General features: G+C 36.6%; 1 protein-coding gene across 3 annotated transcripts in view; it reads right to left on the bottom strand.

Moving 5' to 3' along the window:
* Window positions 1-18,420, bottom strand: part of PIBF1 (progesterone immunomodulatory binding factor 1) — a 245,544-nt gene that overhangs the window by 198,293 nt on the left and 28,831 nt on the right. For all 3 annotated transcript variants that reach the window (XR_004054729.1, XM_010377651.2, XM_030922358.1), the window contains exon 6: window positions 4,394-4,527. Coding sequence is in view for 2 of the 3 variants with exons in the window: in XM_010377651.2 (XP_010375953.1) it covers window positions 4,394-4,527 (134 nt within the window). In the remaining variant the exon portion in view is untranslated. The remainder of the gene's footprint in view (window positions 1-4,393; window positions 4,528-18,420) is intronic.

Here is an 18,420-nt window from a genome sequence, read left to right as displayed (position 1 = left end):
TGCCGTGGCTAGTCTTAAAATCCTGGGCTCAAGTGACCCTCCTGCCTGCGCTTCTGAAAGCACTAGGATTATAGACATGACACGCTGTACCCAGCCTGGTTCTTTTTAATACTTTTACTTACCAATCATTAATACTGTTGTATTTGTTTTGCAATATTAACTCAATATTACTTTGTTATATTTCTTCAATTCCTCTCTTGTTAATATATGTGAATATATGCAGCTGTCTAATGGTATACGTAGAGAATGGGTTTCAGACCCACCCCCACAACCTGAATACGCAAATCTGTACATGCTGAAGTCCTGCAGTTGTTGTAGATCCCACCAAACAGTCAGTCCTCTGTATATTCAGGTTTCACATCCCATGAAAATTGTATTTTCAATTGGTGTTACGCTGATAACAACCTGAATATAAGTGGACCCCGTGTTGGTCAAGGGTCATGTATCTACATGTGTATACATACCGACACACACATACTCATACATGTGCACTTGTTTCCTCAACTGAGACATTAGGTCCCTGTATCCTTAAATAAATCAGTGTGAATTTACTAAGGTTAAAGATAGTCTCTTATATAATCACAGTATAATTATCATACTCAGGAGACTTAGCCCTAAGACAATATTATTATCTAACATACAATCCATTTTCAAATTTTGTCAACTGTCTCCCAAAATGCCCTTTGTGAAATATTTTTTTCCCTGAGCCAAGGATCTATTACCATAATGGTAATCCAAGGATCTATTAACATAATATTGTAATCTATTACCATGCAGCTAGATGTCATCTGGTTTTAGTCTCCTTTAACCTTTAAGACTTCTTAGTTTTCCTGGTGTTATATGACTTTTTATAGAGCACAGGCTAACTGCATCATAGAATGTTCCTCAATTTTCACTTGTCTGAAGTTTCTTTATTATTAGATTCAGGTTAGGCACTTGGGCAGGAATACTACAGAAATGATTCTCAGATAGAGAAATGCATTCTCAGTGTATTATATGAAGATGTACTGAGGTATGTGATGTCAGCTTATCCCATTATTGGTGATAGTAACTTTGATCACTAGGTTAAGGTAGTATCTGCCAGAGTTTAACTATAAAGGTATCCTTTTGCCCTTTAAAATTAATAATTGTGAAGAGATGCTTTGTGTAAATATCCTATTCCCTAACATACTTTTACTTGATGGTTTTATATTCCAATGATGATTCTGAATCAATATTATTATGCGGCTACAAAATGGTCATTCTTACATGCATATACATTTATTGGTTGGCATTCAACCGTAAAGATCCTCTTTCCCAAAAAGGATATAAATATATTTATTACCACTGAACTGTACACTTAAAAAGTGGTAAAGATGATATATTAAAATAGCAAAGACTTAGAATCAACCCAAATGTCCATCAGTGACAGACTGGATTAAGAAAATGTGGCACATATACACCATGGAATACTATGCAGCCATAAAAAAGGATGAGTTTGCGTCCTTTGTAGGGACATGGATGCAGCTGGAAACCATCATTCTTAGCAAACTATCACAAGAACAGAAAACCAAACACCGCATGTTCTCACTCATAGGTGGGAACTGAACAATGAGATCACTTGGCCTCGGGAAGGGGAACATCACACACTAGGGGCTATCATGGGGAGGGGGGAGGGGGGAAGGATTGCACTGGGAGTTATACCTGATGTAAATGACGAGTTGATGGGTGCTGACGAGTTGATGGGTGCAGCACACCAACATGGCACAAGTATACATATGTAACAAACCTGCACGTTATGCACATATACTCTAGAACTTAAAGTATAATAATAATAAAATAAAAAATAAAAAAAAAACTTTTAAGATCCTCTTTCTGTATTTATTATTAGCCTGTACTTAAAAACTCTTATTCTATTCAATGGACTGTAATTCATCATTGTCACTATTTATTGTGATATTCAAGTTTGCCATATTTAGCCAGTTGGCACCTCTTCAAACTGGCTGTTGCAGCATTGAATTGGAATTAGAAGTATCAACGTGGGCTGCGTGCAGTGGCTCACGCCTGTAATATCAGCACTTTGGGAGGCCAAGGTGGGCAGATCACCAAGGCCAGTCTGGCCAACCATGGCCAACATGGTGAAACCATGTCTCTACTAACAAAAACAAACAAACAAACAAAAAATATATATATATATATCTTAGCTGGGCATGGTGGTGCACACCTGTAGTCCCAGCTACTTGGGAGGCTGACGCAGGAGAATCACTTGAACCTGGGAGGCAGAGGTTGCAGTGAGCCAAGATCACGCCACTGCACTCCAGCCTGGGTGACAAAGTGAGACTCTGTCTCAAAAAAAAAAGAAGTATCAGTATGATCTCATCCATAGTGTGTTAAGCCTCCTCCTCATTCTCCCTCCACTGTCTCTGCCTACTCAAAGGGCCTAGAAATAATGACCAATGTAGCCATGACCACAGCATCCAAATCTTAATTTCTAAATAGCATTCCCCACTAAAAGAGATGAAGACTTCTTAGAGAAAAAGCTGAGGCAATGAAATTACAAAACGAACAAACAAAAACCAAAACTAGGAACATTATGTTATGCCAGAAAATAAGGAACTACTAGTAAAAAAAGTGATACATTCAGACCTAATTTAATGATTTTAACTGCTACATAAAACTATATTGCAGGATAAATCTCAATTTATTTTCCATTCTGCTTCTGAAAAGCCTTTGAATTTATTTTAATAATGACACAATTAACATCCACACACCTGTTTCTTTTGTACATTTGTGAGAATTTACCCAGGGCATAAAAGGCTTGTTTTTTCTTCCCCAGTTTATCTTATATTTCATGACGTGTCTATGTTTTTAAACTCATTCATTCTACTGAGTGAACTAAAAAGGGTCATAGTTTGAGTCCTTTCTTGTTTTACTATTAAATTTCTACCATAAAGATGCTTATCAAGCTTTTTGATCAAGGCTACATTTTTCCTTCCTAAGCTTTTATTATAGTAAATGAAAACGTATGTAAAAATAGAGGTGATATAATGAACACTCACGCTCCCATCACCCAAATTCAGTAATTAACAACTCATGACTCATCTTGTTTCATTGAGCATCCATGGCCCTGGTGGATTACTCTGATGACTGTGCATTTTAGTTTTCCCTTTTTGTATTGTATCAGTCATTGATAGCGGCAGTGGGGATATCAAAATACCAACTGGTATCATCTTAGCATCACAATCTATTTAATTTTTATTCTTTTTTATTTTATATTTTTAAGAGATGGGGTTTCACTCTGCCACCATGCTGGAGTGCAGTGGCATGATCATAGCTCACTGCAGCCTTGAACTTCTGGGCTTAAGCAGTCCTCCCACCTCAACCTCCCAAGCAGCTGGGACTAAAGGCATGTGCCACCATGCCTCTACTTTATTTTTAAATGCTTCTTTTGAACTCCAGCTGTATTCTAGAGCCCACTGAGAAGAGCTCTCAAGGATTTAAAGCTCCAATAATTATCATATTTTGGCATAATACCACATACTTATTAAGAAATACCATGTGTCAATCATAATGGGAGTAGAAATGCCAGTCTTCTATCCACAAATCTTTGCAAATTCACATATGTTATTATGTAATTTATAATTTAAATTATGCAATTTAAATAATTCATTCATTCATTTAACAAATATTCACTGAGTGACTACCACATTTTAAGAATTATTTCAGGTGGCGTGAACAATTAAGGTAAGGTCATTCCATTTATATTACATACACAGTACATATATATTTAAAGGCTTTCATAAATATTTATTTGATCTTAGTTTATATAGTACAGCTATCTGTATTAGCAACATCTCATAAAAGATGAAACTTAGGCTCAGAATGAAAAGAGATGTACCAGGGACACACAGGCAAGTAGTAGCTCATTAAATTACTGAACAAACAACAGAAAAGAATATTCCAATTAAACAAAGGTATTTGTTATAGCTACTTAGCAGCAAATATTAGGAAATATATTCTCAGAAAGTGTCTTTTTTTTTCTTTTTGAGAGAGTATGTGTCTTCTGTCAGGAAGGAACAGCTGAAAAAAACTTCAGGGAAAACTGTTAAGCATTTAAATTGATTCCATTACATAAAAACAATCATCAAACAACACTGAAAAAATATTTACACACGTGTGATTTTATTGGGTTTCTATCTTTGTTTACATTTTAAGACAGCAGTGACATCTAAATAAAACAAAAACAACCAATATAAAAATACAATATAAACCCAACAAACTGCTAAAACTGCATGCACTTGTGCAAAGAAGAAGGTAAAAAGTAAAATTAACAATTGATTGTTGGTAAAAACTCAGGTGACTTTGATGCACGTTAAAATGGAGAACTACTACCACAGCCATTTTAACTACTTACCTCTTGACTTTATCATAGTTCTCTTGGCGGTAGTCACCTTGCTGAATTAACTGTTTTGTGTCTGCTAATTCTAAGGCCAAACGTTGACATCTAATTTGAACTTCAGAGTAGTTTTTTCTATCTTCCTCATATGTCTACAAATCAAAGGAATAATAACACATTTCAGACCAAACACTTAAAATAGTTGACCAAATTCTGTATTGAAGTCTTCTGTCGAGCTGTGATTGTCCTTGTAATTAAACGACAAAAAAATTCCTCGATTTTTAAATTTAGTAATTTTTCCCTACTCAAAGGCAAGTAATCTTAAGTTCACAGTGGTCTGTAAACTCAGTTGTTTAAAACTTAAACTGTGTTTCAAATTAAAAAATACAACAACTATGTTTTAGTTACTAGGCTAAAACATAAAATGACTACAAATATTAAATGGCTTTTAAAAAACATTTACTGAGTTACTATCAGATGCTAAAGATACAGAAGTGAATAAAATACACTTCTTGTTCTTGAGTTTACAATTTAGAGATGAAAAGTCATATGGGTATCAGTATCTACAATGAAAAATCATTACTGAAGAGATTAATCATGCAGTTCCAATTTTGGTATTCAGCAAAAAAGGAATCGTGTGACCCTCAAAACACGTCTTTACACTGTTCTTCCCTCTACTCTCCCCATGCCAGCAGCATGTAAGAAAGGCATTGCTGATATGGGAAGAGCAACGGAAGTAAAAACCTTAAAGCTGGTCACAAGATTCTTTACAATCTGGTGCTGCTTGCTACAAGCCCCATTTCTCACCATTCCTAATATTCACACTTCACTTTCCAAACCTAATGGAGATCTGAAGTTCTCTGAACTCACTAATGCTTCTTCTAACCTGTTCCCACTGCCTGAATACCTGTATATAATCTAAATGTTGTCTCCTTCAGAGCACTGATCTCACTGTATCATTACTATCATATTAGTTTTCTCTTTATCTTACCAAAGTGTAAACATCTTAAGGGTGGGGATTTTGTCTTGCTCACTGCTGGACCTCCACCACTTTAAACATTGCCAGGTATATAATAAGAATGAAATAAAGGACAATAAAGAAATGATTAAATATGGGAAACTGGGAGGGGAAGGAGATGGGACTAAATTCCTACTTATTTTCCTTCTTTGAACTCATCAAATCTTGCAACCAATCATCAACTCCACCTTCAGAAGCTGGCATGTTAAATGCATCCTGTGTGAAGTCATTACTGCTTAAGTAGCTGACCAGCCAAATCAGGTCATATTCACTCCACACATACTGACTGGATCATTTCTGTGTGACTGGTTCTGGATGAGGCACTACAGATACAAAGATGAGTAAGACAATTCTGTCCTTTTTAAACTATTAAATATAACTTTGATATTTCAGTACCCAAATTTCTATCGAAGGGCTATTTAAGAGAAGCAATTACGGAAAAACTATATTCAGTGTATTTTGCTTTGTATGGTATTATGTTCTTGTTCTACGATGAAGTTTTCCATGAGAATGGAATGTTACCATGGTACTTATTCTGAAATTACAGCTGAGGATACGCTATCACCTCCTGAAGGATCATCACATACATCATTTCGGACCTAAGTCCTACAAGAATCTCTAGTTCTTCTGAAGAACGCGTTACCCTTCTAAACACCATTAATCAGGTCACTGTTTTGGAAGAGAGTGTAGTGTTATGGCTAGGAAGGCAAGCTCCAGAATTCAACTGTCTAAAATTGAATTCCTGCAGTAAGACTCTGCGCACATTAGTTTACCTCTCTATTCTGGTCTCCTACCTCAGAGTTCTCGTGAGGCATACATCAAGTAATACATGTAAAGCACTTATAAAAATGTGTAACATAGTAAATGCTGATTAACTATAAATTAATATTGTTATAATGCTTCCTCTTTGCTTTGGCTTCCAAAGAGATCACAGCCAAATTAACAGTTCAACTTTAATAACTGTACAAACGCCATGACAGAATTTGGAGGAAAATAAATACAAGGATTATAAACATTAAAGGATGGGCAAAAAACAGATATCCCAAAAAACCCAAAGGAGTATTCGCAGAAACAATGGGTAAACCAGGGGTGTGTGTCAGGAAAAACAGTGGAAGACAGTGCTTTGAAGCAGTCAATAATATTGAGAAACACACTGATTGGTACTAAGAAATACTACTGAGAACCAACAAAAAGCCTTTAGAGTATTCAGGGGTAGGGGCAGAAGGTAGAGTGCCAGGGACTAAAACAAATATATCTAAATACTCAGTATGTGCTTGTTTTTGGCTATTTTATATACATTGTCTGACTTAATACTTAAATTTATGATGGGATGTAAAAATTATCCCCAGTTTCACAGATGAAAAAAACTGAGGCTTGGAAAGTCTCAGAGCTCATAAGTAGTAGAGTGAGGACTCTAACCTAAGTTTATCAAATCCAAATCAGTAGGCAACTCTTTCTACAGTTTAACAGTAAAAGTGGAGAAAATCTAGTAGCTAGAGAAGAAAACAGGGTCAATAAAGGTTTTAAAAGATGAAACAAGCTTGACAACATTCAAATATTGATAAGAAACAACTAACAGCAAAAGATGAATTACTGTTGGAGAAAAGGGGGCATATTCAGGGGAATGAAGCATACTTCTGAAAAAGGCTTCAGGATATGGGATCCACAGCTTAGATGTGGAGATTAGTCTTAGATCAGAGGCCATATTCATCAAGGCAGGCTTTTTTCCAGCTGATACAGAGTATTAATAATTTGAATATTTTAGATAGCTCTTATCAATTTGCTATAGGCCACAGCCTACTCTTACCCTAAGGCTTCACATATTTATATTATCCACCTGGTTTCTAGAGGCATATGATTTTCCCACCCCTTGAGGGCAAGACTCTTTCCATTATAAACAGTAAGAACAAACAAACCAGAATGAGTGCAGATGTGAGTAGATTTGGTGGAAGGACACTGGGAGTTCTCATCTGAGGATTTCCACTTTCTCTGTGAAATGAAATGCCAAGTCATCTGCTGAATGTGACAAGAAATGTGGAAAACTGGAGATGTAAGAAGGGTGGCTGGTTGCCTTAGTAACCTCTGCGAAAAATGAGAGAACTAGAAATAATAGAATTATGACCAATTGTGTGGGTCCATTTGAAGCTGATAACAATAAACTGACAGTGCTTGTTACTGCTTCTGTGATTTTTGCTAGTGCTCAGCTAGAAAAATAAAGAGTTGAGAGTTTTTCAGTCTGGTTTGATAAAAAGAAAGCTGGGAGAGGAATTAGAGGATACTGGAAAAAAAAAAAAGTTTAAGACTGATAACGCGGTGAGGGAAGAAAATAAATTTAGGAAAGGATTGATAAAGAAATAAATAATATGGATTGGAAATTCTGTTAAAGACAAGTTGAAAGCAGACAATTGGAAAACATAAAAATATAGGAAATACGATGTTTAGTGGATCAAAGTGAACTGATAACTTCAGAAGTAACTCAGTTCTGGGTGACAAGGACCCAAATGTGGGCTATAAGACTGAGTGTTAAAGTGGAGAAAAGGCAATCACTAGAGATGAGATCAATAAAATTCAAGGCCAAGGCTATAGATGAATTAATCACATAAGTAACCTAGGTAGCAGCTGAAGTGGAAAGGAAGACTAAATTTAGAGTAAGGCTTTCAGTAAACAAAGAAGAATGTCCCAGTGGTCTGCAAATGAGAAATACTATAAGGTGGGGTATCCAGATGGCGAGTTCCCAAAGAAGCAGTGTTTTCTGTGAATGCAACTGCAAAGATCTAAAAAGATAAAGATAATCTGACCCTGAAATATTCAGGATATTCAGAAAGCAGTTCCAGAGGAGAATATACAGAGTATATTATTAATATTATATATATAGCATATATGTATATATTTATAAATCTTCTTTAAATATAAATACCATGTGCAAGTATAAACAGAAACAAGTATAAGTGTAGTATAGAAATGCATATATTCGACCAGCACTTTATTTACAATTTTTCAATCTGAAAATTTCCCCTTAAATAAAATTATTACTTTTGTATTTTGAATTTTAAAATCTCCTGCACTTATTGTGAGCAATTAAAATAGAGTAAGACATAGCATTGGAAACAGGAAAAATAGCATCTTCCCTCAAAATAAACCCCATGACTACGTAGAACCATGGTTAAAGCTATAGAGAGTAGAAAAGACTATTTTGTATCCTCCTCTGCATCCTTCCGTGGCTTGAGCATAGCATCAACGTTTGTGGGAAGACTAAGCTCCAGCTCTAACCTAGAGTTTATCCTATTTTTTCACAACACCTGATTCTTACCTGTCAGAAAAATGTATCACATGTGCTGTGGGCAGCCATTACTTGTCTCCCACATCATAAGGAAAACTTTAAGGAAGTTTTCTATAATCCTAGTAACTAATACTCTGCCTATCACATAGAAGGTTTGCAATTAATGTCTGCGGAAGAAGAGGAACAAAAGAGGACATTAAATAGACTAAAACAAAAGCAGCAAAAAAAAGTAAACTTTTCAAACATAAAGAAATGGACACATAAAATTTCCAGTCATCAGCCCTTTCTAACAGAAAATTTCTACATCATAGTAAATGGGCTAATAACAGTCAAGTCTCAATGTCTGTTCTCAATAAAAGGCAATTACTATGGATGTAATGAATTTCTAAACTTCATTTAAGTCTTTTGTCTCTCCCATGATGTAACTGAGAAGAAAGCAGTAACCTATATCTCAAAATAAATCTTTAATAAATGAAGAACTCCTGCCTGTGTGGAGGACAACTACAGAAATTGGAAATAGGATGTAGTGACATTTACCTTAAGGTTCAAATCTGAAGCAGTTTACATTGGACAACAGTTCAGTGAATGGTAAGAAATAGTTGGTTAGCTATTCTGGAAAACTGAGAATTCACTTGTCAGAATTCCCTCAAGTTTCACATTATCAATAATCTAATCCAAGCAATTAAATACTGAAAAGAACAAGAAACCTAATTAAGCTTTGATTGCTATAGGCTGTCCCTTGAAGTCACAATGAAGTCTGTTTTGCTGCCAGAGACAACTCTTGTCATTGTTAAGATCTTCAAGAAATTTTTCAAAAAAAATTTTGACTTCTAAAGACAGACAAAATCTGAAGTGGTAAAGTCTGCTATGCGTTAAAATGAAAATCTTAATAATTTCTATTACATGCTACAATTTCAACTATATCCATTTGAATAAATGTGAATTCAAATAAATATTTAAGGCCTTATTTTTTTGAGACGGAGTCTTGCTCTGTCATTCAGGCTGGAGTGCAGTGGCATGATCTCTCTTCACTGCAAGCTCCGCCTCCTGGGTTCATGCCATTCTCCTGCCTCAGCCTCCCGATTACTACAGGTGCCTGACACCACGCCCAGCTAATGTTTTCTATTTTAGTAGAGACAGGGTTTCACCGTGTTAGCCAGGATGGTCTTGGTCTCCTGACCTCGTGATCCGCCCACCTCGGCCTCCCAAAGTGTTAGGACTACAGGTGTGAGCCACTGCGCCTGGCCAAGGCTTTTTTTTTTTTAAAGAAAAAAAATAATTCCGTATTTTTTTTTTTTTTTGAGACAGGGTCTCACTCTGTTGCCCAGGCTGGAGTGCACTGGCACAATCTCGGCTTACTGCAGCCTCAACCTCCCAAGCTCAGATGATCCTCCCACCTCAGCCTCGCGAGTAGCTGGGACTACAGGCATGCCACCATGCTCGGTTAGTTTTTTGTATTTTTAGTAGAGAAAGGGTTTTGCCATGTTGTCCAGAGCAGTATGGAACTCCTGGACTCAAGCAATCTGCCCGCCTCAGCCCTGAAAGTGCTGCGATTACAGCCTCCCAAAGTGGGATTATAGGCGTGAGCCACCACGCCCAACAAAACTCAAGAATGAAGAAAGGTAACTTTCATCACATGTGGTGGACCCTAGATTGGAATAACAAACATGGGTTCAGGTTCTGTCTCTCCTACTTACTGCTCTAGCAAGTCAACTTTTCTGGACTTACCTGATGCTTCTGCAGTGTGTGTACACTGATTCACTGGCTCATTTATTTTTATAATAATGTGGTCATTATTGTACTACACACTCTATTACTAGTATTAAGACATCACCCCCTAGCTCATGGCTCTAGCAGACTCCACCACTGCAAAATGCTACACTGATGTACTGGGAGGCAACTTTTATAGCCAATATTTTATTCAGCAAACTACCATAACAAATTTGAAATACTGGCTTCTCAACAGGCATTGACCCAAATATGTTTGAACCAAACAAATTTAAGTCTTAATGTTAAAGAGACCAAGTTGCTAAATTATCTTAAAAGTATCACTTATTAACCCCCAAATTTATCAATGCAAGAGACGTATGGGTTCCCATGCCTTTTGAGTAACTGAGATAAGCCTTAACAGTAGTAACAGTGTGATGGTGCATGCCTGTAGTCCCAGCTACTCAAGCGGCTGATGTGAGAGAATGGCTTAAGCCCAGTAGTTCAAGGCTGCAGCGAGGCGTAATCATAGCACTGCACTCCAGCCTGAATGATAGACTGAGACCTTGTCTGGAAATAGAGATCAATAAAAATTAAAAAGTATTAACAAAGTTGATAGAAAGGATAAAGTCCTATACCACACTTCTTCCCTCCAACAACCCCTACAAATTATCAGGAAAAAAATGAGACTATAACTTAACTACATTTGATTAATATGTTAATCATAAAAATTGCTATTTTAATGAGCTTGTCTTACTTAAGGTATGATGCTTCCATGTTCCAAGATTTTAGTTTTCTTCATACGAATCAATTTATTTTCTTGCTAGAGATAAATGTGGGGGGAAATATTTCATTCATAAGGTAACAAACTCATATGAAGAAAGCGATACAATCTTAAGCGTTCAACACTAATTGCTGTTGCATCTGGTATGTCCATATGTTCGTGAAGCTATTCCCCTTTAATTTGCTGATGCAATGGATTATGCTTTCTGTGCTGGAATATATTCTGTTTAATCATAAGTATTATTCTTTTGATACAATGGTAAAGTTCATTTGTTAACATTTTATTTCAAATTTTTACATTTGTAGTAGTAAGTAAAATTGGCCTAAATGTTTTATTTTGCTTTTGTAGACTCTTTCTCGGAACTTTCTTTTTCAATAGTTGGTAGAGTGTAAGTAAGTGGAACTAGCTGTCTCTTTTTAAATGAACTGTGAACCCATTTGGAGTAATCTATCTGTGAATCTGTTGGTAATTTTATCAGTTGTACACTTTTACTCATTTTTGTAATACCTCTATGGTAACTGTTCTAATTCAAGTTCTCACTTCTGTCAATTTTAGTAATCTATATTTTTTTGGCACAATCACTTTCCTTTTTGTTTTCAAGCTTATTGCCACAGAATTGTATGTATTTTCCCTTACTTCACGTCAATTAATTCCAAACACCTTACTTCTACTTATCTTTTTCCAGCTTTCTCAAGATGAGTACTACATGTCTTTATTTTTCATCTGTTTTTAAATAATAAAGGCATTTCAAGGCTATAGATTTTCCTTTGGTATAGCTTTAAATGTGTCTAAGAATTTTGATCCAAAAATGTTCTCATTTTAATTGCTTTATTTCAGTTTTTCTTTCCTGTTTGATCCAAAAGATATGTTTCCAATTGCCACGTAAGTTTATTCCTCCTCACCTTTTACCTCTGGTTTCACTAAATTATGATAAAAAATAGAAACTATATAATCTGTACTTAAAATTTATTATATAATTTTTTTCTTAAAATTATTTAAGTAATTATTTTTTATTTTTTATTTTTATTTTTTGAAACACAGTCTTGCTTTGTCACCTAGGCTGGAGTGCAGTGGTGCAATCTCAGCTCAATGCAACCTCCACCTCCTGGGTTCAAGCAATTCTCCTGCCTCAGCCTCCCAAGTAGCTGGGATTACAGGCATCTGCCACCACGCCCAGCTAATTTTTGTATTTTTAGTAGAGACGGGGTTCACCATGTTGGCCAGGCTGGTCTCGAACTCCAGACCTCAGGTGATCCATCCACCTCAGCCTCCCAGAGTGCTGGGATTACAGGCGTGAGCCACCGCACCTGGCCCATTTTTCAATCTTTATCAATTTGCATTAAGCATATTTCCTATAAACAAATAGAGATGGGCTTGGTTTGAAGGTCAATATGAGAGTCCTTCTTTTAACAGAACACTGTATATCCATTCCCTCACCTAGTGGAGGCAAAGGAGACTTTATCCACCTTATTTGGGGTGAGGAGTAAAGGGAGTAATCCACAGATTTGTATAGGCTGAGCTCTGCTGACAATCTGTTCTGCTCTTGCTCGGGGCTCTCTCAGATTTTCTAGGCTTTCACTCAAGTCAGGGGAGAGAAATCTCAAATTTTGGTAGCCTATCTCCAAGACGGTCTCTATTGACTTCTTCCCTTGTATGCAGGAAGCTATTTTCTAATTCAGAAGTGCATCTATTCCTCTTAATGATCTGCTTAACCAAAAGAATGTGGGAGAAGCAATTTTCTGGGATTTTGAAGTTACATCCTAAGAAGTCTTTTAAGTTTCGCCTGAGTTTCTTGAATGCTTGCTTTGGAGGAGGCCAGCTGCCATGCCCTGAGACTGCCATGTTGAAGGACGCCTAAACTGATCACATGAAGAGGCCAAATGGAAAGAGAGTGATGTTTTGGTCATATCATCCTAGCTCCAAACTGGTGACTAAAGAAGACTTCAGATGACCCCAGCCTTAGTGAAGTAAGAAAAACTCAGCTGAACCTAACAACCTTCAGAGCTGTGACAAATAAATTATTTTCAGACAGCAAGTTTTAGGGTGATTTGTTATGCAGCAATATGGAACTGGAACACTAGCTTTCCCAAAGCCCAAGACTTCTACTCAGATCCAGCTGCCTGCCAGAAGACAGCTGAGAGGGGGATAATTTGAACTGGAAAAGAAAGGAAAAATGAAATGCATTCACATTTTCACCTCCTAGAATTCCTTTACTTCCTCCTTTCAACAAACCCTAAATAGCAATCTTATTCTATTCAGTAATGTTGACTATATAATTTAACCTTAAAACAGTAAAATTAGCAGGAGTTCATTTAATTTTGAGTTTGGCAAGACTATGCTCAGTAGTGTGATGACTCTATATTGTCATCATTTTTCTCTATTTGAACTGTGAAACTTTTATTCATAGTAATGCATGATAGCACCTGGCCTTTATTTGGCTGAAATACCTATCCTACAAATTAAGTTGATGGCTATTTCTTTCTTTTTTTTCTTTTTTTCTTTTCTTTTTCTTTTTTTTTGAGGCGGAGTCTCACCTTGTCACACAGGCTGGAATACAGTGCTGCAATCTTGGCTCACTGCAACCTCTGCTCCCTGACCCCTACCCCAGGCTCAAGCAATCCTCCTACCTGGGATCACAGATGTGTGCCACGACACCGGGCGAAGTTCTTGGTTTTGGGGGGTTTTTTTGGTAGTTTTTTGAGGCAGGGTCTCATTCTGTCACCCAGGCTGGAGTGCAGTGGCACAATCTTGGCTCATTGCAACCTCTGCCTCCCAGGTTCAAGCAATTCTCTCACCTCATCCTCCCGAGTAGCTCGGACTACAGGTCTGCACCACCAGACCCAGCTAGTTTTTTGTATTTTTCGATACAGATAGGGTTTCACCATGTTGGTCAGGCTGGAGATTTTGTATTTTTGGTAGAGACAGGGTTTCACCAGGTTGGCCAGGGTGGTCTTGAACTCCTGAGCTCAAGCAACCCTCCTGACTCGGCCTCCCAAAGTGCTGGGATTATAGCCGTGAGCTACTGTGCCTGGACAATTGACTACTGTTTTTTAAAATTGTCATCTGTGGTGCTAATGCCATGACAAAATTAAATGTAAACATGGGCAATGACATCATAGGGATAGTACTCTATTATAAATTATTCATCGAGATGAACCATCATATGCATCTATTAATTTCTGAGGTCATTAAAAAAATTAAATCATAAAATTAAAAATTATCAAAAAGAACTCTTAGATATTCCAAAACACATCTGTGGAATCTGGCTTGAGAAACACTATGCAGATCAAGAGAACAAAGTTATCATGGTATCTCTGGATGTAAACCAAGGTATTTGGTAAGTTCCCTCCTGAGTTTTCCCCTGCCATAATGTAGTGATACACTCTTCTGGCCACTGGGTTCAAAATTTCATCTCAAAACCCAAAAAGCCCTTCAAAACTTGCCCCTAAAATTTAAAAGCTCCTAGATTTACTAAAGATTATACACACAGTAGCAAAGGAAAAAAAAGTCTCATTACTCTTTAAAAGATTATGTCTCTTCATATGGCATGTATAAAACAATCAGCTAAATGAAGCTTCTTCCCAATAATGTCATACTTAAAATTGCATTCATTTTAGTTTTCCCATGAATTTTTTTTCCCTCGTGCACTTTTATCCATAAGTCATTTGTATTATTTGTAAAAACTTAACAGGTTTGTGAAGGAGCAATTTTTTAGAGATTTTAGAGGTATAGGCAAGAGATGGATTTTAGTAAGTCCAAGTTGTAACATAATAGTGTATGACTCCAATTTTATATTCTTGAATTTGTTAAATACATTAAAATATATTAATTTTATATTGGAGGCAAGAAATGGCATTAATATATACATTTCTCTCTCTGTTTTTTTTTTTTTGAGATGGAGTTTCGTTCTGTCACCCAGGCTGGAGAGCAATGGTGCAATCTCGGCTCACTGCAACCTCCACCTCCTGGGTTCAAGTGATTCTCTTGCCTCAGCCTCCCAAGTAGCTGGGACTACAGGTGCCTGTCACCACACCCAGGTGATTTTTGTATTTTAGTAGAGACGAGGTTTCACGATGTTCAGGCTGGTCTTCAACCTCAGGCGATCCACCCACGTCAGGCTCCCAGAGTGCTGGGATTACAGGCATGAGTCATGGTGCCCAGCCAATATACAAATTTCAAATCGTGAAATGTAATTAAAAATTTAAAGTTATTTTGAAATCTCAGTAAGTTAACAAAAATAACTTTAGAAAATGATTTGTGGTCATGATCCATGAACCTGCCATGTTAGAATCTTGGGTTGTTTATTAAAAATTGAGGTTCTGGCCAGAAAGTGGTGGCTCACACCTGTAATCCCAGCACTCTGGGAGGCCGAGGCAGGTGGAGCATGAGGTCAGGAGATCGAGACCATCCTGGCTAACACGGTGAAACCCCGTCTCTACTAAAAAAACACAAAAAATTAGCCAGGCATGGTGGCAGGCACCTGTAGTCCCAGCTAATCGGGAGGCTGAGGCAGGAGAATGTCGTGAACCCGGGAGGCGGAGCTTGTAGTGAGCCAAGATCATGCCACTGCACTCCAGCCTGGGCAACAGAACGAGACTCTGTCTCAAAAAAAAAAAAAAAAAAAAAAAAAAAAAAAAATTGAGATTTTTAGTTCCACCTCAGACCAAAATAGAACCCATGTCGGTGGCTATGAATCTAAATTTTAAGCAGTGCTTATGCACTTTAAATTTAATACAAAGAGGCAAATCTATCACCGTTTACTAATAAATCTGTTAAGCATTCTAGTATAATTATAACTGATGGGTATCCTCATAAATATGTACCTTATAAAGAAACTTTAAGCTTGGATAAGATAAAAAGAAATCTCAGAAAACAGTTAATACCCCCTAAAATATAAAAATTTTAATAAACAAATGTTTCATCAATGAAATAACTGATTTTCATACAAATAAAATTCACTGAATTACGCATGAATACTTAAGATGAACCTCAAGATAATCTTGCAGAATTTTTTAAAGAATGTAAGTTTCTAAACAAGGAAGTTATCTTGACAAAACTCTTCTTGCTTCCTAGTTACCAAAGTTCTCATAAGAGAAAAATATTTCACCATTTCCTCACGAAATGTAATAATTTTATTAAGTGCGGACTCACTAATGCCTTACACTGTATCTCTAACATTACATCCTTTTGAAATGAAAAAGCATACTGAACTAATTTTATAATGGCAAAACAGCAACACATAGCTGACTCGCATGTGATCAACCAAAATTTTGACCTGCTAATAGAGAAAATTCATGAGTAGGAAATAAAGTTATCTATAAGCACTTTTATAAACATAAAGTACCATACACAAGATCATATACATAAGATAGCTCAAAATATGCTAGAATTAAACTACATTACTGACACTTGTAAATAAACTCCAGACTTGAAGTAAAAGATGAGCCCTATTTTCCAGTGTTATAATAGTATCTAGACGTTATTTCCAAATAACTAAAGATCTGGAAAAAATTACAAAAGGAAATCCCAGAAATCCACTAAAACTGCCACTTCAGAAAGAGTAATTTCTTTTTAAAGGTCAAGAATCACATTCTGGCCAAGCGCACTGGCTCACGCCTGTAATCCCAATACTTAGAGAGGCCAAGGTGGGAGGATCGCTTGAGGTTAGGAGTCCAAGACCAGCCTGACTAACATGGTGAAATCCCCTCTCTACAAAAATACAAAAATTAGCCAGGCATGGTGGCGCATGCCTGTACTCCCAGCTACTCGGGAGGCTGAGGCAGGAGAATCGCTTGAACCTGGGAGGCAGAGGTTGCAGTGAGCCAAAATCATGCCATTGCACTCCAGCCTGGGCAAGAGCGAAACGCCGTCTCCCCCCAACCCCCACCCCTCCAAAAAAAAAACCTTCTATTAAATTTTTTTTAACAGTTTTCATCTCACACAAACAAAAGCAGAATCAAATTAATTGTGTAATTGTGTGGCTTTACTGATTTAATGTGGTTTTAACAGAATTTAAAATCCTGAATGTTTTTGGTTTAAACAGAATTTAAAATTCTCAACATTTCTGGTAGGCATAATTATGAAATTAGTGCAATAACTGAGATATCTCTGAATACATATTATGGAACACAAATTTTTGTTTTGATACTCCATTCTCCAAGTTCAAAATATATTAAATTTTACTAGAAAAAGATACTATCTGGTTGATTGCAGGCATTTTTATGAAATAACGAATATGAATGAAAATAAGGTAACTAAATATAAAGCTTTGGGTCTCTAGGTCAAAAATAAGCAGAATTTCCAAATAGCCCTCGACAGGTTTAATTAAAAAAAAAAAAAAAAAAAAAAAAGATGGACATATACTGCCACCAAGTGGTGAAAAAAATTAAGACCATTTTGGATAAGAGATCCATAAAGTAAAATGGAAAGATTGAGAATGATTTTTTTTTCCAGATTCATGAACTCTCTGTAGAGAATAAACTTTTAAAGTAAAATGGAAAGTTTGTTTTCTTAATTGCCGGTCTCAAAACTCAGAGATATGCCTAACAAATACCTTAGTTTCTCTTAGTAAACCACTACGGAATTGTCATTATTGCTATCATTTTCAGCATTTAGGTGAGTTTCCTAGTATTTTTTGTTTTTGTTTAGTAGCGCTTAGCCTGAGGCCAGTCCCATTCTGTGCCAGGTTGGATGGATCAAGGTGCATCAGAAAATCTTTGGTCTTTCTAGGTTGGAGAATCAGAAGACAGAGTTTATGGGAACTGCAGCTGCTCTAAATGAGGAGAAAATTTCAGAGACAGCCAGAGACGGGAAACTGAATTCTTTGGGTAATTTCTGCGTGAGTATCTGGCTACCCTCTAAACAACACATGTGTAGGACAGACTCTAAGCAGCCCTACTAAGACCAAAAACATTGAACTGAAGTTTGAACTGCTGCCCAATAGACAGAGTATGTACGCTGTTTGAGTACAACGAAGTAATTTCCTGCTAAAACAAAAACATCACCACTGTTTAGAGATACATAAAATGCAGCGTCTCAACAACATAATAGTCACAATGTTCTCATCTACATTTACTTAATGGTCTGAACAATTTTAAGTTACTTGACATCTGAGGAAAGAGGAACATGTGACTCATTTCTCAAAGAAAAGGCAATCAACAGAGATCAACTCCAAGGTGACCCAGTGTTTGGAATTAGCAAACAAGAATTTTAAAGCTCCTATTTTAACAATTCTCAGTGGTATAAAGGAAAATATG

Source organism: Rhinopithecus roxellana, chromosome 18, assembly GCF_007565055.1.
Source record: "Rhinopithecus roxellana isolate Shanxi Qingling chromosome 18, ASM756505v1, whole genome shotgun sequence".
NCBI classification, from domain to species: Eukaryota; Metazoa; Chordata; class Mammalia; order Primates; family Cercopithecidae; genus Rhinopithecus; species Rhinopithecus roxellana.
The sequence above is the reverse complement of the archived record's forward strand: the minus strand, read 5'-3'. Positions and strand labels throughout refer to the sequence as shown.